This window comes from Stigmatopora nigra, unplaced genomic scaffold, assembly GCF_051989575.1.
Source record: "Stigmatopora nigra isolate UIUO_SnigA unplaced genomic scaffold, RoL_Snig_1.1 HiC_scaffold_25, whole genome shotgun sequence".
Taxonomy (NCBI): domain Eukaryota; kingdom Metazoa; phylum Chordata; class Actinopteri; order Syngnathiformes; family Syngnathidae; genus Stigmatopora; species Stigmatopora nigra.
Window position 1 is genome coordinate 667935 of NW_027551604.1, and position 26576 is coordinate 694510.

The 26576-nt window shown below is 37.4% G+C and overlaps 1 protein-coding gene across 3 annotated transcripts; it reads left to right on the top strand.

Annotated features, from left to right (window-relative positions):
* Positions 1 to 35: 35 nt before the first annotated feature.
* Positions 36 to 25854, top strand: LOC144192040 (neuronal cell adhesion molecule-like). 3 transcript variants are annotated; one of them, XM_077711053.1, is made up of 26 exons: positions 36 to 229; positions 1238 to 1360; positions 1948 to 2118; positions 2865 to 2921; positions 5582 to 5693; positions 6422 to 6606; positions 6670 to 6804; positions 7878 to 8021; positions 8097 to 8208; positions 8275 to 8441; positions 8508 to 8655; positions 9539 to 9663; positions 9826 to 9855; positions 11194 to 11295; positions 12454 to 12654; positions 12736 to 12806; positions 13493 to 13718; positions 14773 to 14888; positions 14959 to 15163; positions 16071 to 16193; positions 16468 to 16644; positions 17769 to 17927; positions 19050 to 19205; positions 20551 to 20682; positions 21491 to 21569; positions 25541 to 25854. In XM_077711053.1, exons 1-26 carry the CDS (start codon positions 94 to 96, stop codon positions 25797 to 25799), a joined length of 3651 nt encoding a protein of 1216 aa, XP_077567179.1. In that variant the 5' UTR covers positions 36 to 93; the 3' UTR covers positions 25800 to 25854. The 3 variants fall into 3 exon arrangements, with proteins under 3 accessions (XP_077567179.1, XP_077567177.1, XP_077567178.1); XM_077711051.1 differs by lacking the exon at positions 9826 to 9855 and having other exon boundaries at positions 25541 to 25853; XM_077711052.1 differs by lacking the exons at positions 9826 to 9855; positions 17769 to 17927; positions 19050 to 19205.
* Positions 25855 to 26576: the final 722 nt, after the last annotated feature.

Consider the following 26576-nt stretch of genomic DNA (forward strand, 5'->3'; position numbering starts at 1 on the left):
TGGCAACATCTCAATCCTCTTTTCTGGTTCTTCAGTTTCTCTTGGACGAGAAACGGCACCCACTTTGACTTGGAGCAGCACCCCAACGTCCACATGAGGGCGCAATCCGGGACGCTGGTGGTGGACATCAGCAGGGAACGGGCCGAGCACTACGAAGGGGCGTACCAGTGCACGGCCAGGAACAAGCATGGGACGGCTGTTTCCAACGATATCGTGGTGCGACAGCCCAGTAAGTCTAGCGCCAGTTTGAGTCCTCGTTGTCCCCATGTCCTTCATTATTTGTCCCTTTTTCTTACTTTGTTTGTGTCTCCTTTTTCACGTTAAACTAAGTTGAATTTTCCATCTTAAAAGTCATTTTAAAAGGTCAAAGTTTGCGGCATGAAACGTTTATGTATTTCTTCAAGTACCGGATTTTGCTGTTTAATATACCCCCCATTTAATATACCCTGTTTAGATATAATATTTAGATATTTTGTTTGATAAATGGATTAAAAGAACTAGATTAAAAGACCTCAATATTCAGTTTTTTATAGCTCTAAAACAATGTTTATTTGAGCTTTTTTTTAAATATATTTTTAGATTTTACAAAATTATTTTTGAACTAAAAACAGATAAAAAAGATTAAAAAATGACAATTATTGATTTAAAAAGGGAAAAATCAGTAAGTTTAATATACATCTATACTCTTCATTTTAATTTAATCCTTAAACAGAAAGTTGGAACTCATAATTTACATTCCCGGGCCGCACAAAATGATGCGGCGGGCCACATTTGGCCCCCGAGCCGCCACATTTGTACTCCCTATTAAAACCATGAATATGGACGTACAAATTGTGAATCAGGGGGCGGCTTATATGAGGGAAATTGTCAAATTCAACCATTTTAAGGCCATTTTAAGGCTATGGCTTATACTTGGAGGCGGCTAATATGCAAGCTAATACGGTAGTTAAGAATGATTAGAAATTCTTATCAATTTTGTGCAATCTTTTGTCTGACATGTCCCATTTTCTTTGGTCTGCTTTTCTGCTATTCTAGTCTCTTCTTAACCACCCCAATTAGAAACAGTTCCAAATTCCCCAATTCAACGGGAGCTCAAAAAATCATTTTCCACGGCGTACAATTGCCTAACCTTGCCTGGTGACCCCTTTTAGCCAACATACCGGATAATTACCAAGCTTTTTATTCCACCGACTGACTGAATAGAATGTCTTTTTTTTTCCAAACCTAACCCATCCAGGGTCACCTTTATGGTCCAAAGAGAAGATCAAGCCAATCATCATCCAGGAGGGCGTGTCCTTGGTGTTGCCGTGTCGACCTCCCGCCGGATTTCCACCTCCCATTGTTTTCTGGATGGACAACAGTAAAAATGACACACACACAAAATGACACACACCAGCATGACAGGGTGCTCGGACGTTTGGTCACCGGACGTTTGGTCGCCCGGACGTTTGGTCGCCCGGATGTTTTGGTCGCCCGGATGTTTTGGTGGCCCGGACGTTTGGTGGCCCGGACGTTTGGTGGCCTGGACGTTTGGTGGCCCGGACGTTTGGTGGCCCGGACGTTTGGTGGCCCGGACGTTTGGTGGCCCGGACGTTTGGTGGCCCGGACGTTTGGTGGCCCAGACGTTTGGTGGCCCGGACGTTTGGTGGCCCGGACGTTTGGTGGCCCGGACGTTTGGTCGCCAGACGTTTGGGTCGCCAGTTTATTGTTGAAACCAGCTCTCAAAATTATATTCAAAGAGTTTAATATCTAAGAGAGAGAGTTTATTATCTAAGAGAGGGAGTTTAATATGCAAGTATTGTTTAATATCTAAGTAAATTTGACTGGCGACCAAAAGACTGGCGATCAAAAGTCCGGTTACGTCATGACAGTCATTGAATTGTTGTTGTTTTTTTGTTCATGAAACAAATCTAAGCTGATTGTGTTGTATTTTGTCCTCCATTTCAGACTTCCAGAGATTACCCCAAAGCAACCGGGTGTCCCAATCTCTAAACGGAGACCTTTACTTCTCCAACGTACTCGGCGAGGACTCCAGGAACGACTACATCTGCTACGCCCGCTTCCCGCATACGCAAACCATCCAACAGAAGCAGCCAATCGCGGTCAAAGTCCTCAACCGTAAGTCCACAAACGTGTCTCCGCCACGTAGGGCAAAGGAAAAATTTCCTACCGACAAAGGCCGAAAAATCCCACTGAAAAGATGATATTTTTGGGGAGCTGGCTCCAGAGGTGACTGTGTAGTTCCCTTTAAAAACAGTGCTAAATTAGCCTTAGCACCTTTTTGGCAATACTGTTAAATATGCAAATGCAACCGTAGTCTACAAAATCTTCCAGGACATAGGTCCTCCTCCACTACCAGATTTTCTACAAAAAAATTCCAACACGTCAACAAGGGCTGGCTCTAGAGGTGACTGTGTAGTTCCCTTCAAAAACATTGCTAATGTAGCCAAAGCACCTTTTTTAGCAATACTGTTAAATATCGCAAATACCAGCTTTAGTTTACAAAATCTTCCAACACAAAGCTCCTCCTCCACTACAAGATTTTGTACAAAAAATTCCAAGGGCTGGCTCTAGAGGTGACTGTGTAGTTCCCTTCAAAAACATTGCTAAATAAGCCAAAGCACCTTTTTAGCAATATTTTTAAATATATGCAAAAGCAAACTTAGTCTACAAAATCTTCCAGCACATAGCTCCTCATCCACTACAAGATTTTCTACCAAAAAATTCCAAGACGTCAACAAAAAGAGTGCTAAATTAGCCATAGCAACTTTTCTCTTCATACCTGGAACTCCATATCAATTAGCATAATTTGAAAGCATGCTAATGTGCTGGTACGCTTGTATGCTTGTTTTGTTGTTTTTCAGTGGACGCGATCAATGAAACAATGGAAGCTTTTTACAATGACACTGATTTATTTAGTGGTGAGTTACGGTAATTTGTGAATCCCTTTTCTCCCGGTGTGTATTTCCGTCTTTAACCACAAGGGGAAACTCCAAAGTCTAACGCAGTTCGTGAGGTTGACTAAATCTTCCCTAAAAATAATAGGTATCAGAAGACATTTTTTTCTTACTTTTGAGGGCTTTTAAACTACTTTCATGTCGGAAACACTTTCTCAAACGATTCAAACAGGAAAATAATGTTTAAATATATATTTTTATAATGCTAGCGGTGATTAGCTTAGCCGTTCTTTGACATCACATAGGTGGCTAAAAAACTACTGGCATTGATGAAATGTAACTTCCTGGAAATTAAGGTACTACGAGTACACAGGTGTTAAAGTGGCGGCCCGGGGGCCAAATCCGGTCCGCCGCATCATTTTTTGTGGCCCGGGAAAGTCAATGACGAGTGTCGACTTTCTGTTTTGGGATCAAATTAAAATGATAGTTTTTAGCTCAAAAATCATTTTGTAAAATCTAAAAATATATAAAAATATATACAAAATATTTTCCACTTTAATATGGCACATAATGATTAAAAGACATTTTCCCTTACTAAGAAAAAAAACATTGTTTTAGATCTATAAAAAATGAATATTCAGGGATTTTGATTCAGTTCTTTTAATCCATTTATGATTTTTTTTTTAAATATTATAACGGGTCTGACACCCTTGTACTAGTACATATTCCTCACTGTCAAGTGTAAGGATAATACTACTAAAAATTGCTTGATAATTGCACCTCGACCCAAGAAAGCCTCAAATTATTAATTTTTCCCTAGTATTTTATGTATTTCTTTATTTTAAAACTTGTTAAATTATTGCCTCACTCAAAAACAGCCAGCCATTGAATCAAATTGAATTGGATATATGTCGTCTTCAATGCTAAGATGCTAAGATGCTAACATGCTAACGACGTGCTATATCAATAAAGAAAGAAAATATGTTAAAGTAATTCTCAGAAGGATGATTTTTTTTGTTCATATTCAAATGTTAAAAGTGGTTCGTTGGTAAAGTGGGTGGTGCTACTATCATAGTCAATGGCAGCCAATCAAATCAATTGTTCTTCCCAAATCTGACCAATGGACTTTGGAGCTTCCACTTTGTAGAATTCCAGCCCTTCCTAGCCACTAACCCGTCCGTCTCCCCTTTAAATCCAAGCTTTAGCTCGTAGCTATTAGCTATTAGCTCTTCCCAACCCTCACCCTACCACTCCAAAGAAATGGCTTTGATCCGACACCCTCCCCCACACCTAAAACCCCCCTCACTTATCTTTTTAGTAGAAAAACCGTTTCATTTTTCGCTCAATTAACAATTCCAAGGGCCTCCTCCTTTTCACTCCTTATTATGCAGGGACCTTTGCTTTCCTCTTTTGCCCCGTGGCGAGCAAACCGTGGGATTAAATTGCCCGCATTATTGCCAGCAGCACCTGCAGACGTCATTTTTAACCGGTTGATGTGTTTATCTCGTTTCCTCCATTCGTTTCTGTCTCCGTTATGACCCCCGCAGGACAAATCGTTAGCGCTAAAAATGCAAATATCGGGCTATAAAAGTCAATCTAGAGGCTTGTGTGCAATCTGGCGGCTTATCGTAGATGGCCGCAATGTTGCCTATAATTTCTCCGTTGGTCTGGGCAGAAAGACAAGCATTGACTTTGAAAATGTGACAGATGGGCGGGGTCAGCACAAGATAGGATACATATAAAAAGTGCATCCGTTAACAGTACATATGAAACATAGACAGAAAAAAAGGGACGAAAGTATTAACATACTCATCACTCACCATTAAACTCAAAAGTATAAAGTATAAAGTATAAAGTACAAAGTACAAAGTACAAAGTACAAAGTAGAAAGTAGAAAGTACAAAGTACAAAGTAGAAAGTAGAAAGTACAAAGTACAAAGTACAAAGTACAAACTATAAAGTGCAAAGTATAAAGTACAAAGTAAAGTAAAAAGTATAAAGTAAAAAGTATAAAGTACAAAGTATAAAGTACAAAGTATTAAGGACAAAGTATAAAGTACAAAGTAAAGTAAAAAGTATCAAGTAAAAAGTATCAAGTAAAAAGTATAAAGTAAAAAGTATAAAGTACAAAGTATAAATTACAAAGTACAAAGTAAAGTAAAAGGTATAAAGTACAAAGTAAAGTATAAAGTACAAAGTAAAGTATAAAGTACAAAGTGAAGTATAAAGTACAAAGTAAAGTAAAAAAGTATGAAGTACAAAGTAAAGTAAAAAGTATAAAGTACAAAGTAAAGTAAAAAGTATAAATTACAGAGTACAAAGTCAAGTAAAAAGTATAAAGTACAGAGTACAAAGTCAAGTAAAACGTATAAAGTTCAAAGTAAAAAGTAAAAAGGAATGTATTAAGAAATATTAAAATGTCATTTAAAAATAGATAGAGGGGCTGTAAAACATGAAAAAAATAAGGGTGGACAAACAAACTGCCACTGGCTTCCGCGTGACGGCGCCATCTTGAGGGGAAAAAAATAAAAATAAAAAATTTGGACAACGCCGGCGGGCCAGATTAAAAGGCCTGCGGGCCGGATGTGGCCCGCGGGCCGTAGTTTGCCCAAGCCTGGCTTAAAGGGAACATTGGATGGTTGGGACCGGAGTGATAATAACTTGTGTGTTTGGTGTTACCGCAGAAGAACCGGCGGACGAGAGAAGGCCCACCTTTCTTACCCCGACGGGACCGTCCAGCTCCAAAATGGTGCTTCGTGGTCACGTGCTGGAAATGGAGTGCATCGCGGAAGGCTTGTATGTCTTTTTTTCGGGGTTAAAACCCCAATCAGTCTAAAGGTTTTTCATCAAAACCCAATTTAGGCATATTTCAGAGTAAGAGTAGTGTGTAATACAGTGGTACCTTGAGATATGAGCTAAATTTGTTGTGGGACTGAGCTCGTATGTCGATTTACTCATGACTTAAATTAATATTTGCCATTGAAATGAACTGAAAACAAATTAATTTGTTCCAAACCTCTAAAAAAAACACCCAAAACAGGATATTGGATTGGAAAAACATTTTTATTTGTTCTAATTCGCCATCTATTAAGAAAGTAACAAATAACTAGTGATTTAATAGTACTAAAATGTGTTTAATATTACTAAAATTAGACAGATTTTTCAATATAAATATTTGCCCGAAATTGTACTCTTATCTCAAGATTAACATTTGCTCGAAATTGTACTCTTATCTCAAGATTAACATTTGCTCGAAATTGTACCCGTATCTCAAGATATGTTCTCGAAATTTTACTCGTATCTCAAGACATTTGCCCGAAATTTTACTCGTATCTCAGGATATTTGCCCGAGATTTTACTCGTATGTCAAGATATTTACCTGAAATTTTACTCATATCTAAAGATAAATATCAGCCAATTTTACTCGTGCCTCAAGATAAACATTTGCCCGAAATTTGACTCGTATCTCAAATCGTATGTCGAGGTACCACTGTATCTAATATGATTCAAATGTATATTTGAAGGCCTACTCCTGATATCTCCTGGGCCAAAGTGAGCGGCGAACTCCCGACCAGTCGCCTCTCTTTCGTCCACCACCGAAAAATCCTGCGTATCGTCAACGTGTCAGAGGCCGACGCGGGCGACTACCGCTGCACCGCCCGGAATCGGCTAGGCTCCGCCCACCATACCATCCAAGTCACGGTCAAAGGTGCATTTTTGTCAACTATTTGTCGTGCTCTCACATGCTAATCCCAGTTTTTTTTTGTTTCAGCTGCCCCCTACTGGATCAGCGGCGCTCCCCGAAATCTGGTCCTGGCTCCGGGCGAGAACGGAGTGCTAATGTGTAGGGCTAGCGGTACACCCAAACCTAGCATCCAGTGGTCCATGAACGGCATTCCTATCGAGAGTGAGTTCTCACTTGACTTACAAATCCAAAGAAGGCGAGAAACAGTGTACCACGCCAAAGAATACTTGCAAAAAGTATCGCAGTTTTTTCACAAATGTAACCTTGTGTAGTCACGCTAACGTTGTGTTTTACGACTGACAATTGGTTAACAAACACTAACCGGCCCTTCCAACATACAATCAAAGAACTTTAACCCAGAAAAAACCCCAAAACATCTAAAATAATAGTAATACCTTGAGATACGAGCTAAATACATTCCAGGACCGAGCTCTTATGTCGATTTACTCGTATCTCAAATCAACTTTTCCCATAGAAATGAACCAAATACAAATTAATGAGTTCCCATCCTCTGAAAAAACACCAAAAACAGGGCATTACAATTTTATGAATTTACAAAAAAATATTTCATTAAAAAAAAATTCCCCCAGAAAAAATCTCTGATCAGATCCGAGTCTGAATCTGGTCTGAATCTGATCTGAATCTGATCTGAAAATGATCTGAAAATGATCTGAAACTGGTCTGAATCTGATCTGAAACTGATCTGAAACTGATCTGAAACTGATCTGAAACTGATCTGAAACTGATCTGAAACTGATCTGAAACTGATCTGAAACTGATCTGAAACTGATCTGAAACTGACCTGAAACTGACCTGAAACTGATCTGAAACTGATCTGAAACTGATCTGAAACTGATCTGAAACTGATCTGAAACTGATCTGAAACTGATCTGAAACTGATCTGAAACTGATCTGAAACTGATCTGAAACTGATATGAAACTGATCTGAAACTGATCTGAAACTGATCTGAAACTGATCTGAAACTGATCTAAAACTGATCTGAATCTGATCTGAATCTGATCTGAATCTGATCTGAATCTGATCTGAATCTGATCTGAATCTGAATCTGAATCTGAATCTGAATCTGAATCTGAATCTGAATCTGAATATTTGAATATCTGAATATCTGAAACCGCGATACTTGAGGGATTACTGTATTTTCCACCAAATTGTATGTTCCAAAATACAGTAATTAGTCAAATTCTATTATGTTTTATTTTCTGTACACCAACAGATGCCCCAAAGGAGCCCAGTCGCAAAGTTGAAGACGACACCATCATCTTCACGGACGTCCAGACTGGTTCCAGCGCCGTCTACCAGTGCAACATCTCCAACCACCACGGCTACCTTCTAGCCAACGCCTTTGTTAACGTCTTATGTAAGCCCCAATTCCCACAAAACCCACCATAACCAGATCAACTCCCCATTAACCGTCACCCCTGGTTCCCCCTAGCCGAACCCCCCAGAGTCCTGACCCCAGCCAACGCGGTCTACCAGGTCATCAAGAACCACAAAGCCTTGCTGGACTGCACCTCGTTCGGGTCACCCATCCCCAAAATTACCTGGTGAGTTAACAAAATGGACTACTTGTTCTAGGAAAGTCTTCCAACTGAGTTTTAACTCGTTTTCAGGTTCAAGGAGAGTCGTTCTGGAACGTTGGGCGCCGAAACGCACAAGTCCCACGACAACGGGACTTTGGAGATCCACGTGGCCCAGGCTAAGAATAGCGGGAAGTACACTTGTGTAGCCCGGAATTCTCTGGGTATCTACGAGAATCATGTTTACTTGGAAGTCAAAGGTAAGCCGTTAAATGGCGCCCATGTTCCGAATCAGCCGTAACGCCATGTCAACCTGCTTTATCCAGAACCAACCCGCATCCTGAAGCAACCCGAATACAGAGTGGTACAGCGTGGCAGGTCCGTTGTGTTCGAGTGCAAAGTCAAACACGATCCGACATTGGTGCCCACCATGACGTGGCTTAAAGATGATGGCGAGCTGCCTGATGACGAAAGGTGGGTTTGACCACCTAGTGGCTACCTTGGAATCACACTCTACGTTAAATAATACTCCACAACAAGGGTGTCAAACTAGGGTTGGTTCGCGTCAACTTGATTTCATGTGGGCCGGACCACTTTATATAATATTTAGATTTTTTTTAATAATAAGTGGATTAAAAGAAGTGGATTAAAAGCCCTGAATATTCAGTTTTTTTATAGATCTAAAACAATGTTTATTTCAACTTTTTTTGCATATTTTTAGATTTTACAAAAGTATTTTTGAACTAAAAACTAAAAAAATTATTACAAAATGACAATTATTGTTTTAAAAGGGCGGAAATCAAGAAATTTAATTTTTAGTTTTTAAATGGATTCAAAGAACTGGATTAAAATCCCTGAATATTCAATTTTATAGATCTAAAACAATATTTGAGCTTTTAAAAAAAATATTTTAAGATTTTACAAAATGAGTTTTGAACTAAAAACACAGAAAAATGGATTAAAAAATTACAATTATTGATTTAAAACGGGGAAAATCAGGAAATGTAATATACATCTATACTCTTCATTTGAATTTGATCCTAAAACCTAAAGTCGGAACTCTTGATTGACTTTCCCGGGCCACACAAAATGATGCGGCGGCCCAGATTTGGCCCCCGGGCCGCCACTTTCACACCTGTGCTCTCCAAGTTAATGCCATCATTGGAAAATGGCTACCACTTATGGAACTAACATGTTTTCTTAACCACAGCACCCTCTGCTGTATGGGAGGTATTACTGCAGTACTTGATTCAATACAGTCCTAAATTCAAATCTATTCATTTTGTGAGGCAAATATATTTGTAAAACAAAAATGTATATTTACTGACTAAATTCTAAATTCGATTTCTGGAAGCAGATTGGTGGTGGACGGCGACAGCCTGACAATTTCCGAGGTAACGGAGGGCGACGCCGGCGTGTACACGTGCATCATGAACACCACGTTGGACCACGACTCGGCCAGCGCCGAGTTAACCGTTGTCGGTAAGACGTCACCACCTCGTGACACAACGAACCGCCACTCAAAATCTACTTCCTGATTCTAAAACTCTCGAGGCTTTTAGCCAATCATATGCCGTGTACTATATGAATATGTCTGACATGATATCACTTGGTATTCTCTCCGCCCACTCACCGACCTGGCAGAGGTCACGCCGATGCCCACCGTTGTCAACGGTAATGCTGGATGCGTTTTTTAAAGATTATTATAATTTTTGTATTATTTTTTTACTGTAAAGTGAAGCATGTTGTGTCTTGATGATGCGGACTTCGCGGTTTTGGTGTTTGCATGTTCTACTCATGCATGAATTTTAGGTTTTTTGAAAAATATACTGTATTTTCTCGCATATAGGCCGTATTTGTCACTCAAAAAATTCAAGACTGAATCTAGGGTACATCTTACATAGCAATCCCTTGATTAAATCTAGGGTACATCTTATATAGCAATCCCTTTATTGATTGGGACTTAACTACTTTAACATTTTTTTCCTGCTATCATTTATTTAAAAAAGTTTTTGGTAATTTTTTTTAAGTTTATAAAAATGTGAAAACCCACGTTAAAACTCATAATCTAAAGCCACTCTTGGTAGTAGGACTCAGTACATAAGTTAAAAAAATATATATTTTTTTAAAATATGGGTGACCCTACTTTGCAATTTTTCAATTTTCACGGCCATGTTTGGTCTATGAATTTTTGAATTTGGCAAAATTCACATGTTTTAACAATAGGCAATCCAGCAATGGATTTATTAGTATCCCAGTACTAGCAATTTTCTCAAGTTTTTCCCTTCAAAGTAACACATTTTATACACCCTTTTAAAACCATGAATATGGAGGTGAACATTGTGAATCAAAATGCGGCTTATACGAGGGAGATTGTCAAATTCAACCATTTTAAGGCATATTTAAGGGTACGGCTTATACTCGGAGGCGGCTTATACGAGAGAAATTTATAAGTTCAACCATTTTAAAACACTTTTAAGGGGGCGTCTTATACACGGAGGCGGCTTATACTTGAGAAATTATCAAATTCAGCCATTTTAAGGGCATGGCTTATACGCGGAGGCGGCTTATACTCGAGAAATTGTCAAATTCAACCATTTTTAAGGCAATTTTAAGAATACAGCTTATACTCCAGGGTGACTAATACGCGAGAAAATACAGTAGATTTTCCATTTATGCAAATGAGACATTTAAATGTTAAAGAAATGTAGTGGATGTTATGGAATGACGGATCCAGTCAAAAGAAGACCACCCACATTTATGCTTGAGTTCCGAGAAGACGATTTGTGATGCAGTTGCAATACTTGACAAGCTTTCACGTTGCAAAAGAAGTCATCAGTCATGGCCGAGTCGAAAGCTAACGGTTTAGCATATCTCATTCCCGAACGGTCGCCCCATTCATATGCATGAGGCCCCTTGCTTGCCCGCTACATCTTCATTTGGATGTATCTTGTCATGAACCTGACGGCGCGCTGATTGCCAACGTGTGTTTTGTTTTTTTTTCTCCTCCAGAGAGACCCGAACCTCCCACCGACTTGGAGCTGACGGACCTCAAAAAGAGGAGCCTTCAACTCACATGGATTCCTGGCGATGAAAACAATAGTCCAATTCAGAGTATGGCTACTTTGCTTTTTTGTACAATGGCACTTATAACTTTTACCAATCTTGGGCAAACTACGGCCCGCGGGCCACATACGAACCGTTAGGCTTTTTAATCCGGCCAGCCGACGTTGTCCAAATATACATATATTTTTTTATCCCCAAGATGGCGCCGTCACGCAGAAGCCATTGGCAGTAGCTGTGGCCACTCTTATTTGTTATTGGTGTTTTACAGCCCCTCTATCTTTTTTTTTTTTTTAATGAAATTTTAATATTTCTTAATACATTCCTCTTTACTTACTTAACTTTGTACTTTGTACTTTTGACTTGACTTTGTAATTTTGACTCGACTTTGTACTTTTGACTTAACTTTGTACTTTGTACTTTATACTTTGTACTTTATACTTTTTACTTAACACTTTGTACTTTACTTTGTACTTGACTTTGTACTTGACTTTGTACTTGACTTTGTACTTGACTATGTACTTGACTTTGTACTTGACTTTGTACTTGACTTTGTACTTGACTTTGTACTTGACTTTGTACTTGACTTTGTACTTGACTTTGTACTTGACTTTGTACTTGACTTTGTACTTGACTTTGTACTTGACTTTGTACTTGACTTTGTACTTGACTTTGTACTTGTCTTTGTACTTGTCTTTGTACTTGTCTTTGTATTTGACTTTGTACTGTACTTTGTACTTTGTACTTTATACTTTTACTTTACTTTGTACTTTATACTTTTTACTTTAATTTGTACTTTATACTTTTGACTTGACTTTGTACTTTATACTTTTGACTTGACTTTGTACTTTATAATTTTGACTTGACTTTGTATTTTATTTTTTTGACTTGACTTTGTACTTTATACTTTTTACTTTACTCTGTACTTTATACTTTTTACTTTACTTTGTACTTTATACTTTTTACCTGACTCTGTACTTTATACTTTTTACTTGACTTTTTACTTTATACTTTTGACTTGAATGATGAGTATGTTAATACTTGAGTCCTTTTTTTCTGTTTATTTCATAAGTACTATTAACGGATGCACTTTTTTAAATGTATCCTATCTTGTGCTGACCCCGCCCATCCATCACATTTTTTAAGTCAATGTGAGACGTCACTTGAAATGGATTTATTGTCTGAAATGATTTTTTGATTATTTTTCAGAATTTGTGATCCAGTACGAAGACTCGCTCCATCACCACCGAGGTCACTGGCACAATCTGACCGAGGTTCCCGGAAGCAAGACCACGGCTCATCTCAAGCTGTCGCCCTACGTCCACTACACTTTCCGAGTCCTGGCCGTCAATTCCATGGGCGTAAGCCGACCCAGTTTTCCTTCCAAGATGTATAAAACGGAACCTTCAGGTAAGGCGAAAAAACCCACCGATGATCACGATCCGGTAGCGTAGTAAGTGTAATTTTAAAGTATGTTTTCTGCTCTAAAAGCTCCAGATGAAAATCCAACGGATGTACGGGGTTTTGGATCAGAACATGACAATCTGGTCATCTCATGGAAGGTAAATGCAAATTACTTAGAGACGATAATTAGCATTTCCAGTCCATTTTTAGAACTCGTTAACTCAAGTCAATCGTATTCATTTGAATTATTTTTTTTTTTTAGTGAATTATATATATATTTTTTTTTATGTATATATATATTTGGAGTGAATTGTATTTGTTTTATTTTTTTTATGTATATATATTTTTGCAGTGAACCGTATTTATGTTTTCTTCATATATATTTTTTAGGGCCATAATTAGCACTTTTGTTTTAAAAACTAGTGTCTTTCTATTGACTTTTTCTTTAAAAGGGAACCAAATTTAATCTTTTGCAGTTTTGATTTATTTGAAGAAAAGCGTAAAAATGGGGAAAGTTTTTATTGATTTTGTAACATTTTTTAAAAACTAAATAGGGAAAAAAACTGGTCTCTTTGTATTTACTTTTTGTTAAAATTGAGAACAAATCGAACATTTTCTAGTTTTTTTGTGATTTTTTTCAAAGAAATAGACAAATGGGAATATTTTGTTATTATTTTAAATTATTTTTATGAAAGAAATAGAGAAAAACAGTATTCCTGCTTATAATTTAAAAAAATCTAAAAATGAATATTTATTGGAAGTTTTTATTTTTTTTTTTGAAGTTTTTTATATAAAAAAAAAACATCATTGATATTTGCGACCTTTTCTTTTCTGTTCTCGCTAGCCACTGAGCGCCCTCCAGGCTAACGGTCCTGGACTTCATTATCGAGTGATGTGGAGGCAGAAGATGATGGAGGCCGATTGGATGTCGGCAAACGTGGCCAACAACTCCAAGTTCGTGGTGTCCGGGACGCCGACGTTTGTTCCCTACGAGATTAAAGTTCAGGCGGTGAACAAGTACGGAGCCGGACCCGAACCTGCCATCGCCCTGGGCCACTCTGGGGAGGACCGTAAGTCTACCTTAATGCTGGCAAACTCACTTCTTGCATCTTCTAAATAGGCTGCCAAAATGAATCAATGAATGAATCCACAGCTTTTCCCATTGTTCTTATCGATAGATCATTTTTGGACATTCAAATTGCTACAAATCTCTATCATTAGATTGGTTTAGATGAGAATTAGATGAGAATTAGATGTGATTTAGATGTGATTTAGATGTGATTTAGATGTGATTTAGATGTGATTTAGATAAGATTTAGATAAGATTTAGATAAGATTTTAGATAAGATTTTAGATAAGATTTTAGATAAGATTTTAGATAAGATTTTAGATAAGATTTTAGATAAGATTTTAGATAAGATTTTAGATAAGATTTTAGATAAGATTTTAGATAAGATTTTAGATAAGATTTAGATAAGAATTAGATTTATTGAGATGAGATTGGGATTGAGATGATATTGAGAATGAGATTCAGATCGGATTCAGATTGGATTCAGATTGGATTCAGATTGGATTCAGATTGGATTCAGATTGGATTCAGATTGGATTCAGATCGGTTTCCGATCGATTTCAGATCGGATTCAGATTGGATTCAGATTGGATTCACATTGGATTCAGATTGGATTCGGATTGGATTCGGATTGGATTCGGATTGGATTCGGATCAGATTCAGATCAGATTCAGATCAGATTCAGATCAGATTCAGATCAGATTGTTCATTAGCAAATATTTTCTTGTAGTGTATTTTTAAAAATGTATGGATATTTTTTAATAAAAAAAGAGGGCAAATATTCTATCCGTCATATGTTTTAACACTTTTTTTTTATTTGAAAAGGAAAAAGACTTTATATAGCATGTTTATAAATCTGTTGATATACCATAAAAAAATAAAAGGGGAAAAAGGAATTATTTTAGATATAACATTTAAACATTGCTATAGCTCTAAACCAATGTTTATCTGACCTTTTTGTAGTAAGGGAAAATACTGTAATCATTTGATCTTGGCTCGCTATCCCTGGCCAATCATGCGTCAATAACACTCTATTTGACTTCCCCGGTTGCCAGTCCCAGTCGCCGCCCCGGATTCGGTGCAGGTCTACGTATTGAACAGCACTCTAGCCGAGATCCACTGGGAACCTGTGCCTCAAAAACTCATCCGCGGATACCTCAAAGGCTACAAGGTACACACCAACCCTCCTGGGAAAGAATAAATGGAAACAAACTCACCCAAAATCCCATTTTTGTTGTCAGGTCTATTACTGGAAAGAGCGCAGCCTGCACAAACACAACCCGCATCACACGGAGAAGCAGATTCTGACCTTTAGCGGAAACCACAGCAGGGGAAAACTACCCGGCCTGCATCCTTTCAGCCTCTACTCCTTCAACGTCAGGGTGTACAACGGCAAGGGAGAAGGCCCGCCCAGTCACAACCAGCAGTTTGAGACCCCAGAAGGAGGTAAATTCAAGGACTGTTTTAAGGCATACCTGGCAACCTTAGCCAGTTTATAGGGCAAGTTTGATGACATATTTAAGAACTTATACATACATTTAAATCCGTAAAATTATAGGCAAAGGCGAGTTTCCATAGTTATTAGCTTGTGCAGGTTGATGTTGAAAATATTTAAAATAAAAGATACAATTAATAAGATGAGACTAGGTAGGAAAAATTTATTTTCTATTTTGACGAATTTAAATAACTTTACCTTATGAAGATTGTAATTACGACTCGACCCAAAATTTGTGCTGGCAGGTCTCCATTTTGTGTTTTGCTCAGGAAGACTGGCGGCCCACCAGGTTTATAAAGCACATAATTGTGTTATTGTATTGTTTTGAAAAGATATTTCTATGTAGTTTTAACGCATGTGTCAAAGTGGTGGTCCGGGGGCCAAATTTGGTCCGGCGGATCATTTTGTGTGGCCCAAGAAAGGAAATGAGTGCCGACTTTCTGTTTTAGCATCAAAATCAAATGAAGAGTAGAGATGCATATTTAAATTCCTGATTTTTCCCATTTTAAATCGCTAATTGTCATTTTTAATCCAATTTTTTACTGTTTTTAGTTCAAAAATCATTTATTAAAATCAAAAAATATATTTAAAAAAATCCAAAATCAACATTAGTTTAGATCTACAAAAAACTGAATATTCAGGGCTTTTAATCCAGTTCTTTTAATCCATTTATATAAAAAAAATCAAAATATTCTATCAAAAACGGTCCATCCCACCTGAAAAATCAAGTTGACATTAAAGCGGCCCAAAGTGAACCAACCCTCATCTGCCTCCCTTTCTTTTAATGCCTATTTTATTCACTACAAAAAAGTGAAAACACCCTTTTAAGCTTTTAACTGTACCTTTAAATTTCCCCAGTTCCTAGTGCTCCTTCCTCCTTAACGGTCACCAACTCCAATGTGGACTCATTAAGCCTTGAATGGAAGCCTCCCCATGAGCGTAACGGTCTCCTGACAGGCTACAACCTGAAATACCACCCTGGTAAGAATATCTATTTACTTATAGCATCCAATATTTAGCACCACCTAGTGGTCAGTTACCTACTCGTCATCCTAATGGCTTAGATAACACAGAAGATAAACATATCTAGTCACCATTGAATTAACAAATGGCCTTTTGTCTTGTACCCGAACCCCACTTTTTGCTCAAAAACACTCCTCACTACACTCCAACCCCATCTTCATCTCCATCCTTCCTCTTCCTCACTCGCATTTTTCTCTCCATACAACCATCTGTCCATGTCGCCATGTCGTAGTCAATAATTCCAACGAACTGGGCCCAGAGGAGAAGTTGGCCCTGGCGCCCAATGAGACTTCGGTCACTTTGCTCAATCTCAAGTACAGCACTCGCTACAAGTTTTATTTGAATGCCAAAACGAGCAAAGGGGCCGGTCCGGCTGTTACGCAAGAGGCCGTCACCATTGTGGATGAAGGTAAGCCACATTTAGGCTTGAAATTACCCCCATTGAGGTTGTGCATGGTCCCTTTAAATATGATTTACGTATTTTCTTGTATATAGGCTGCATTTGGCGCTAAAAAAATGATGACTGAATCGAGGGTACGGCTTATATGCGCACAAATTAGACTAAACAAAATTGATTTTGATATTTATGAATAAAATTCAACAAAAAAAGTATATTGCATGAAACGTGAAATATGATTACAGTATTTTCTCGCATATAAGCCACATTTGACGCTAAAAAAATTATGATTGAATCCAGGGTACGGCTTATATGCGCATAAAATAGATTTTGACCTCTACGAATTAAATTGAACAAAAAAATGTATATTGCATAAAACGTAAAATATGATTATCGTATTTTCTTGCATATAGGCCGCATTTGGTGCTAAAAAAAATGACTGAATCCAGGGTACGGCTTATATGCGCACACATTAGACAAAAAAGATTTATTTTGTCGTCTACGACTAAAATTCAACAAAAAAAGTATTTTGCATAAAATGTGAAATATATTTATCGTATTTTCTCGTATATAAGCCGCATTTGGTGCTCAAAAATGTGATGACTGAATCCAAGGTACGGCTTATATGCGCACAAATTAGACTAAAAAAATTTTCTTTTGACGTCTACGAATAAAATTCAACTAAAAAAATGTATATTGCATAAAGCGCTGGATGAAGGTAAGCCAGATTTAGACTTTAAATCACCCAATTGCGCTTGGACCAATTGCACGTCCACCTTTTAAATACGATTACCGTATTTTCTTGCATATAGGCCGCATTTGGCACTAAAAAAAATGATGACTGAATCCAGGGTACAGTTTATATGCCTATATGACTTTCCCGGGCCACACCAAATGATTCAGCGGGCCAGATTTGGCCCCCAGGCCGCCACTTTGACACCTGTCTTCTAAGAAATATCGTATTTTTGGAGTCCCTTTCGAACAGCAATGGAGGTTTCAATCGTATGGCTTGTCCTGGCATGGATACCCGATAGAATCCCGCAACCCATTTGCATCCATCCTTTGCTTTGGTCTCCCGATGGCGTTTTTTTTAGCAAAATATGTCCGCCGACAGATGTTTTCTCTTGTGTGTTCAGCGCCGGCGGCGGCAGCGTCGGCTGCGGCGGCTGCGGCGGCAGCGGCGCCCAGCCCTTTCGGCAGCGTTAACTCTTCCAGGGCGGAGGACGGCACCTTGATCAGTTGGGAGTACTGGGGCCCCGACAGAAACATTTATTTAGAGTACATAGACGAGAACAGTAAGCATTGTTGTTGTTGTTGTTGTTGTGATCATTCGTCAGCCATCCACGGGGATAAGAGATGTTTTATGAGAAGGTAAATGATGCTAATGCTAATTGTTGCGCCATTGTACTGACTTTGAGTGGATTAGCAAGCAATAGCAAAAGTTGTTAGCTCAGTATTTGGATCAGTTTTCATACGTACTACATCAAGGGTGTCAGACGAGGGTTGGTTCGTGGGCCGCATTAACGTCAACTCCGTTTTATGTGGGCCGGACCACTTTAAATAGAATATTTTGATTTTTTTTTAATATAAATGGATTAAAAGAACTGGATTAAAATCCCTGAATATTCCGATTTTGATAGATCTAAAACAATATTTTAGCTTTTTTTCATATATTTTTACATTTCACAAAATTATTTTTGAACTAAAAATACAGAAAATTTGATTAAAAATGACGATGATTTTTTATATAAATGGATTAAAATAACTGAATATTCAGTTTTTTTTTTTATAGATTCAAAACAATGTTTATTTGAGCTTTTTTAAAATATATTTTTAGATTTTACAAAAAGATTTTTGAACTAAAAACACTGAAAAATGGATTAAAAAATGACAGTTATTAATTTGAAAGGGGAAAAATTAGGAAATTTGACATCGGACCATTTTATATATAATATTTAGATTTTTTTTTAATTGGATTAAAAGAACTGGATTAAAATCCCTGAATATTCATTTTTTTCTAGATCTAAAACAATATTTATTTTAGTTTTTTACGATATTTTTAGATTTTACGAAATTATTTCTGAACTAAAAAGACAGAAAAATTGATTAAAAATGACAATTATTGATTTAAAAGGGCGAAAATCAGGAAATTTAATATACATCTATACTCTTAATCTTAAATTCTAAAACAAAGTCGGCATTCATCTTTCTCGGGCCGCACAAAATGATGCGAGGGGCCATATTTGGCCCGCGGGCCGCCACTTTGACACCTTTGTACTACTACATTGTTCCAAAATTATCGTACTTGTATCCAAAATCCGTATTTGGTCAACTGCCGTCAATTCGCCATCCCGTTACGTCTCCTCCGCCCCTTGCCCAGGCGCATCTACTATCTTGTCCGCCGTCCCCCCCTGCAGGTGAAGAAGAGTGGCGCAAAGAGCCGGTGAACGGCTCTCAGAACTTTTTGCTCAGGGGCCTGAAGGAGGGCTTGACCTATAGGGTGCGCTTGTCGGCCCGAGGTCACGCCGACCGAGAGCCCCAACGCTCCAAGGAGCTCACGGTGACCGTGCCAGGTGAGCCCGTGGCGGGTAACTGGGTAACTGGGACCGCCCCCTTTTCACCACCACCACCACCACGCCCATGGTCATCCTCCTCCTCCGTAGTTGCGCTCCCGGATGGGCACGCGCTTTAGAGTGGCCCAAAGTTGTTAACTTTCACCTAGCGCTCACATAGACTTTGCGCCACGTGCTTGGTATTAATATCTAAACATCTCCGCTACGTGGTAAATGTGTGCGGGTGTGGTGTACGTGTGTTGCTCAGACGTTTGGTCGCCTGGATGTTTGGTCGCCCGGACGTTTGGTCGCCGGACGTTTGGTCGCCTGGATGTTTGGTCGCCTGGACGTTTGGTCGCCGGACGTTTGGTCGCCCCGGACTTTTGGTCGCCGGACGTTTGGTCGCCGGACGTTTGGTTGCCGGACGTTTGGTCGCCGGACGTTTGGTCGCCGGACGTTTGGTCGCCTGGACGTTTGGTCGCCTGGACGTTTGGTCGCCTGGACGTTTGGTCGCCTGGACGTTTGGTAGCCTGGACGTTTGGTCGCCTGGACGTTTGGTCGCCGGTCAAATGGTAACAGGGAGTTTACTGTTGAAAGCAGCTCTGAAAATTATATTTACGAGAGAGAGTTTAATATCAAAGAGAGAGTTTGATATCTAAGATAGAGAGAGTTTGATATCTAAGATAGAGAGAGTTAAATACCTCAGAGAGTTCCATACCTGAGAGTTTAATATCTAAGTACTCTTTAATATCGAAGTACTGTTTAATGTCTAAGTACTGTTGAAACCAGCTCTTAAAACTATATTCATGAGAGAGTTTAATATCTAAAATATACTGTAGATTCATGAGATAAAATGAATAATATCTAAGTACTGTTTAATATCGAAGTACTGTTGAAAAAAGTAGATATTTAGATATTAAACTCTCTCATGAATATAATTTTGAGAGTTGGTTTCAACAGTACTTAGATATTAAACAGTATTTAGATATTAAACAGTACATAGATATTAAACTCTCTCATGAATATAATTTTGAGAGCTTGATTAAACTGTACTTAGATATTAAACTCTCTCTTGGATAGTAAACTCTCTCTTTTAGATATTAAACTCTCTCTCATGAATATAATTTTGAGAGCTGCTTTCAACAGTAAACTCTCTGTCACCAAACGTCCGGCGACCAAACGTCCGGTCACGGTACGTGTTTACGTGTGGGTGATACGGATAATCTCATTGTGACATGTCCAGTTAACCCATCATGATCCGGAGCTGAGCCAGTAGATACTAAATGAGACAAGTAGCCTTTGGCTTTCCAGGCAAATCCACAGTTGTTTTTCTCATTTGTCTTTCGTTTCTTTTGTTTGGACGCAGCCGTGGCCAGTCGGCAGGTGGACATCGCCACGCAGGGTTGGTTCATCGGCCTCATGTGTGCCATCGCGCTCCTCATCCTCATCCTTCTCATCATCTGCTTCATCCAGAGGAACAAAGGAGGCAAATATCCAGGTGAGGAGCAATTTAATTCATTGAGATTTTTAAGCTTTCAACACAAATTTCACAAGTTATAACGACAAACAGACCAAAAAATGTTACAAGCGCGTTGCCGTGCAAAAATTCTAATTACAATCTAATTTTAGTATACTATGAAACAAATTTTAGTATTATTACACCACCAGTTATTTTTTTTTTATAGATCTTTGTTTATAGATGGTGAATTTGAACAAATCAAAATGTTTTTCCAATCTAATATCCTATTTTGGGTGTCTACCGTATCTTCACCACTATAAGGCGCACTTAAAAGTCTTAAATCTTCTCCAAAATAGACAGTGCGACTTATAATCCAGTGCGCCTTATATATATGGGAAAAAACAGAAAACTGAAAACCAAAAACCACCACTGTCGAAAAAACAAAAACGCCTGAACTGAAACAATACTGTTAAATATTTGGATGCCATCTTAGTTTTACAAAATCTTCCATCATATAGCTCCTCCCCCCCCACTGCAAGATTTGATACCAAAAAATCCAAAATATCAAAAATGGCTGGCTCTAGAGGTGACTGTGCTTCATACCTGGAAGTCAATAGCAATTACCGTATTTTCACCACTATAAGGCGCACTTAAGTCTTACATTTCCTCCAAAATAGACAGTGCGCCTTATAATACAGTGCGCCTTATACATGGAAAAAATGTCCTACATTGAGGGTGCGCCTTATAATGTGGTGCGCCTTATAGTCGTGAAAATACGGTAATTTGGTTGAAGTTTCCAAAAAAAAATGTCTACAATTTCTAACTTTTCTTTCTATTTCGTGGCCAGTTAAAGAGAAAGAGGACGCTCACACAGACCCGGAATTCCAGCCCATGAAAGACGAAGACTGCACTTTTGGCGAATACAGGTGAGACAACCCCATTTTTTCTAGCCAAGGACAAACTTTTTTCTTCATTTTTTTTGCCCTCCATCTTTGACAAATGACGATTAAAAAAAAAAACATTTTCTGGATGGTGGAACTCTTCATATTCTCAGGATAAATTTTTTTTGCTGAAAAATATTCTTTCAATTCCTCGGCATGGTGCAACATATTATGAATTATAAGCTAATATGAATCATAAGCTAATATGAATCATAAGCTAGTCAAAACGGCGATGGAACCAACGTACCCAAGTGAGCACTTTACTGACTTGACATTTTTTTGGAAATACCGTTTTTTTTTAAAGAAAAAAATAACTTTTTGTATGAATTATGAATTATTCAAATGTGTGCTACTCTATGAATATACTGAGATAAAATGATATCTAAATGTATGGGAAATGTATAGAAATGTGGTATGCATGCTGTGAAGAGCTGATGTGCATATATATACATAAAAATATAGATAAATATAAGTATACATTATATTAAAAAGAGTGTATTATATCATAATGTGTTGTAATGGAATTGTGGGTAATGAACCCGAGGAAATATACTTTTAATAATGGTATGAATTTAGTTTTTCTTGGGCTTTTTGGACGTTTTAATCGGATCACTTAATGAATTTTATTATTTTTTTTAAAAGTGGCCATATTAGGATGGATGAAAGGAAAAAAATATGATTTTAATGTTTCCAGGGGAAAAAAATCATATTACGATTTTAATATTTACAAATATTTTTGGGTTTCCTTTGTTTTTTGAAGATTTATATGGAATGACACTTTTGCTAAGATTAATAATTATTCATAGTCCTAGGAAATATTAGTGCAGTTTTGAGAAATTAATTTTTAAAATATTAATTTTTGTCAACCAATTCATTTATTTTAACTGAATGCATTTTAATGCAATAATTTTAGTGTCTCAACATTTCTGCCCTCAAATGAGGTTATTTTTTAAAAGAATGATTTCTCCACATGATATTTAACTTTTTATATTGTCATTTCATAATTCTTCCTCAAAGAAAATCATAATTTCAAAATGAGTCAGCACCTAAAAATGTTGGTTTTATTCCAAGTTGTATTGCAGCGTTATTCACTTCCTATGTTTTACTCCTTTGTACAATACAGTTATCCCTCGCTATTTCACGGTTAAAATTTTTGCGGCATCACTACATTGAATTTTTTGATGGGGAATTTTTCTTCTTAGATTTTAGAATTTTAAAAATTTATTAATTTTCTAAAAAAATTAAATTTTCTTAATTTTTAAACATTTTTTAATTTTAAAAAAAATATTTTTATTTTTGATAGGTCATAAAAACGTCAAAAACCACGTTGAAAGCCACTCTTGCTAGTATGACTCAGCACTAAAGAATTATTATTTTTTTTTTAATAAGGGTGACCCCAATTTTGCGTTTTATTTAATTATCACCGCCATGTTTTTTGTTCCATAACGACCACGATATTCGAGGGATTACTGTACTACAAACATACTAATTATAGCCAATTATGAAGAAACTATAAGTCTCAGTCAACAGTGAAATCACAATGTGGGTAAATCGGACATGTTTTTCTTATTTGCTGTGTTATTTACTCAAAAATAAGTCCCGTTTGAGACACATTTGCCGTCTACACCAGACAATGTTTTGATGCGCGTATGTGTAGGGGACTCCATCCGGCCTTGGTTGAGGTAAGGGTGATGCTGTATGTGTGTTTGTGGGTTTCATGGGGGAAAAAACCCACAAAAAAATGAATGCGAGCCTTGAAAATGCATCGCAGGCTGTCAATCATCAAGTTTGTGAGGTCCTAAAGCCTTCGTGGTGTCTGATTTAGTGCCTGCCTGATTTAGTGCCTCTTTTGGCTTTAAAGTGGACCTTACGTACTTCAACTGGATGGCTTGGCCATTCTACTTGTGGGGGTTTAAATCTAGAGTGGAAAGTGGGAGGAAAAAGAAATGGAAAGAGCCATAGAATTGGGAAAAAAATGGTTTTTGCATATCCTATAGCAAGGGTGTCGGACACCAACAATTTCATGTGGGCCGGGCCATTTTAGATATAATACTTAGATTTTTATTTGCATAAATGGAGTAAAAGAACTGGATTAAAAGCCCTGAATATTCGGTTTTTTATAGATCTAAAACAATGTTTATTTTAGGTTTTTTTATATATATATATTTTTTAGATTTTACAAAATTATTTTTGAACTAAAAACATAGAAAAAATTATTGAAAAATGACAATTATTGATTTAAAAGGGGCGAAATGAGGAAATTTAATATACATCATATTTCGATTTTTTTAAATAAATGGATTAAAAGAACTGGATTAAAAGGCCTGAATATTCAGTTTTTTATAGATCTAAAACAATGTTTATTTCAGCTTTTTTAATACATTTTTTGATTTTAGAAAATGATTTTTGACCTAAAAACACAGAAAAATGATTAAAAAATAAAATTATTGATTCAAAAGGGTGAAAAATCAGGAAATATAATATACATCTATATCTATCATTTTAGTTTGATCCTAAAACAAAAAGTCGGCACTCATGATTGACTTTCCCGGGCCGCACAAAATGATGCAGTGGGCCAGATTTGGCCCTCACGCCGCCACTTTGACACCTATATCTTATAGGGTGAAAACAGCTTGTTGAGCTGTCCCAATACTTTTGCACTTTCAGCACCACGACGACTTTAGGCCTTGGTGTCATTGACGTTCAAATCATGGCGAAAACTTTTATGTTTTTTGGATTACGATGTCACGCTTGCTTTTGAATGGACGCTCGTTCTGATTGGTCGTCTTTTGAAATCATCTTTTTTTTGAGTTTGTCATCCCAGCGTTTTTTTGTATCCGTGACGCTGCAACTGAACAAAAACAACAATGTGTTGATCACTTCATGACGTTTTTTGGTTTCGAGGGGAATTCAATCTGTGTTTGTCGTCTTGTAATTCCTCTTTTTGCCTGATGGAAACCAATCAATCAATCAATCATTCATAAATGTCATTTACTTTCTATTTTTAGATGTTTTTTTTAGACAGAGCTGAGTATCATGGATTTAATAATCCTCTAAATACATTTTTAAATGAAGGCAAGATTGTTAAAAGCACATTTATGGAAGGAAAATGAAAAACAATATATACTAATTATAACTGAGATTTTTTATTGGATTAAAAGCCGTAAATTGTCAATTTTTATAGTTCTAAAACAATATTTGAGCTTTTTTTCTTAGTAATGGAAAATTTCTTTTAATCATATTTTTCATTTCAAATGGAAACAAAATATTTTTTAAATTATGTTCGATTATTAAAGTGGTAAACAAAATATATTTATATATTTATTTTTAGATTTGACAAAAATGATAATTGTCCCCAAAACACAAAGAAAAAAAATTGGATTATTTTTTTATTATTTTAGCTTTTTTTAATATATTTGTTTAGATTTTACGAAATGATTTTTGAACCAAAAACAGAAAAAAATGATTCAAAGATTGCAATTATTGATTTAAAAAGGGGAAATCAGGAAATTTAATATCCATCTATACTTTTTATTCTAATTTGATCCTAAAACAGAAAGTCGGCGCTCATGATTTACTTTCTCGGGCCGCACAAAATGATCCAGTGGGCCACATTTGGCCCGCGGGCCGCCACTTTGACACCAGTGACCGTTTTTTTTAAGTCATTGCATGGCAATAGGCGTCCAATTAATTTAGACTAGGAAGACTGACCCCTGTTTCAGTGCTGTTGACGGCTCTAGGCGACCAATCCATTTGACAGTCCAAAGGATTGGACGTCTTGTGTCGTCAAAAAACCCTGAATTGTGCTTGAAAGGGTTAAATTCTTAGTTTTCTCTTATTGGTAAATCAATTTTGACCTAAAAATGCTCTGTCTAAAAAAAAATTATAATAACTGTCATCCGCTTTAATGTGTTTAGCATTAGCGCTAACACCTAGCATGTGATTCTCTCCCTCAGTGACAATGAGGACCATAAACCGTTAAAGGGAAGCCGCACGCCGTCGAGCGCCACGGTTAAACGGGACGACAGCGACGACAGTTTAGTTGACTACGGGGAAGGAGGAGACGGACAGTTCAACGAGGACGGCTCCTTTATTGGCCAGTATAGCGGAAAGAGCCCCGCCCGGGACTCCGCCTCCGCCGCCGCCGCCGTCAACCGGGGCCACGAGAGCTCCGGGCCGCCGTCCCCCGTTAACGCCATGAATACTTTCGTCTAACTTCTTCTCCATCGTTGTTATATTGAAACCTTGGCCGAGACGCTAAAAGAATGCTAAGCGCAAGTGCTAACGAACCCCTTGTGGACAAAATGGGGTTTACATGCGGTCTGGTTTGGGTTAGGGTCCCTTTAAGAGGAACTTCTTCGTTTCGACTCATTAAATATGGACTGTTTAAATAGTTTGGAAGGGGACGGTTTATTTTTTTTTCTTAGGGAATTGGCATACTGTATTTTCTCGCATTTATGCCGTATTTGTGGATAAAAAAAGGATGACTGAATCAAGGGTACGGCTTATATGCGCATAAATTGGACTTGATGCATGAAACTGCAAGGTGATAAAGCAAGACAATTGGTCAAATGGTTTAAAATTAGATGAAAACCGATAAAATGCGAATCAAAATTTATTTTGACGTGTTTGAATGAAATTCAAGAAAAAAACAAACCGTATCTTGCATAAAACGTGTTAAAAATATGAATCAGAGGGTGGCTTATACGAGGGAAATTGTCAAATTCAACCATTTTAAGGCAAATTTAAGGGTACGGCTTATACGAGAGAAATTGTTAAATTCAACCATTTTAAGGCAAATTTTAGGGTACAAAAAATTGTCAAATTCAACCATTTTAAGGCAGATTTTAGGGTACGGCTTATACGTGAGAAATAGTCAAATTCAACCATTTTAAGGCAAATTTAAGGGTGCGGCTTATATTAGAGAAATTGTCAAATTCAACCAATTTAAGGCAAATTTAAGGGTACGGCTTATACGAGAGAAATTGTCAA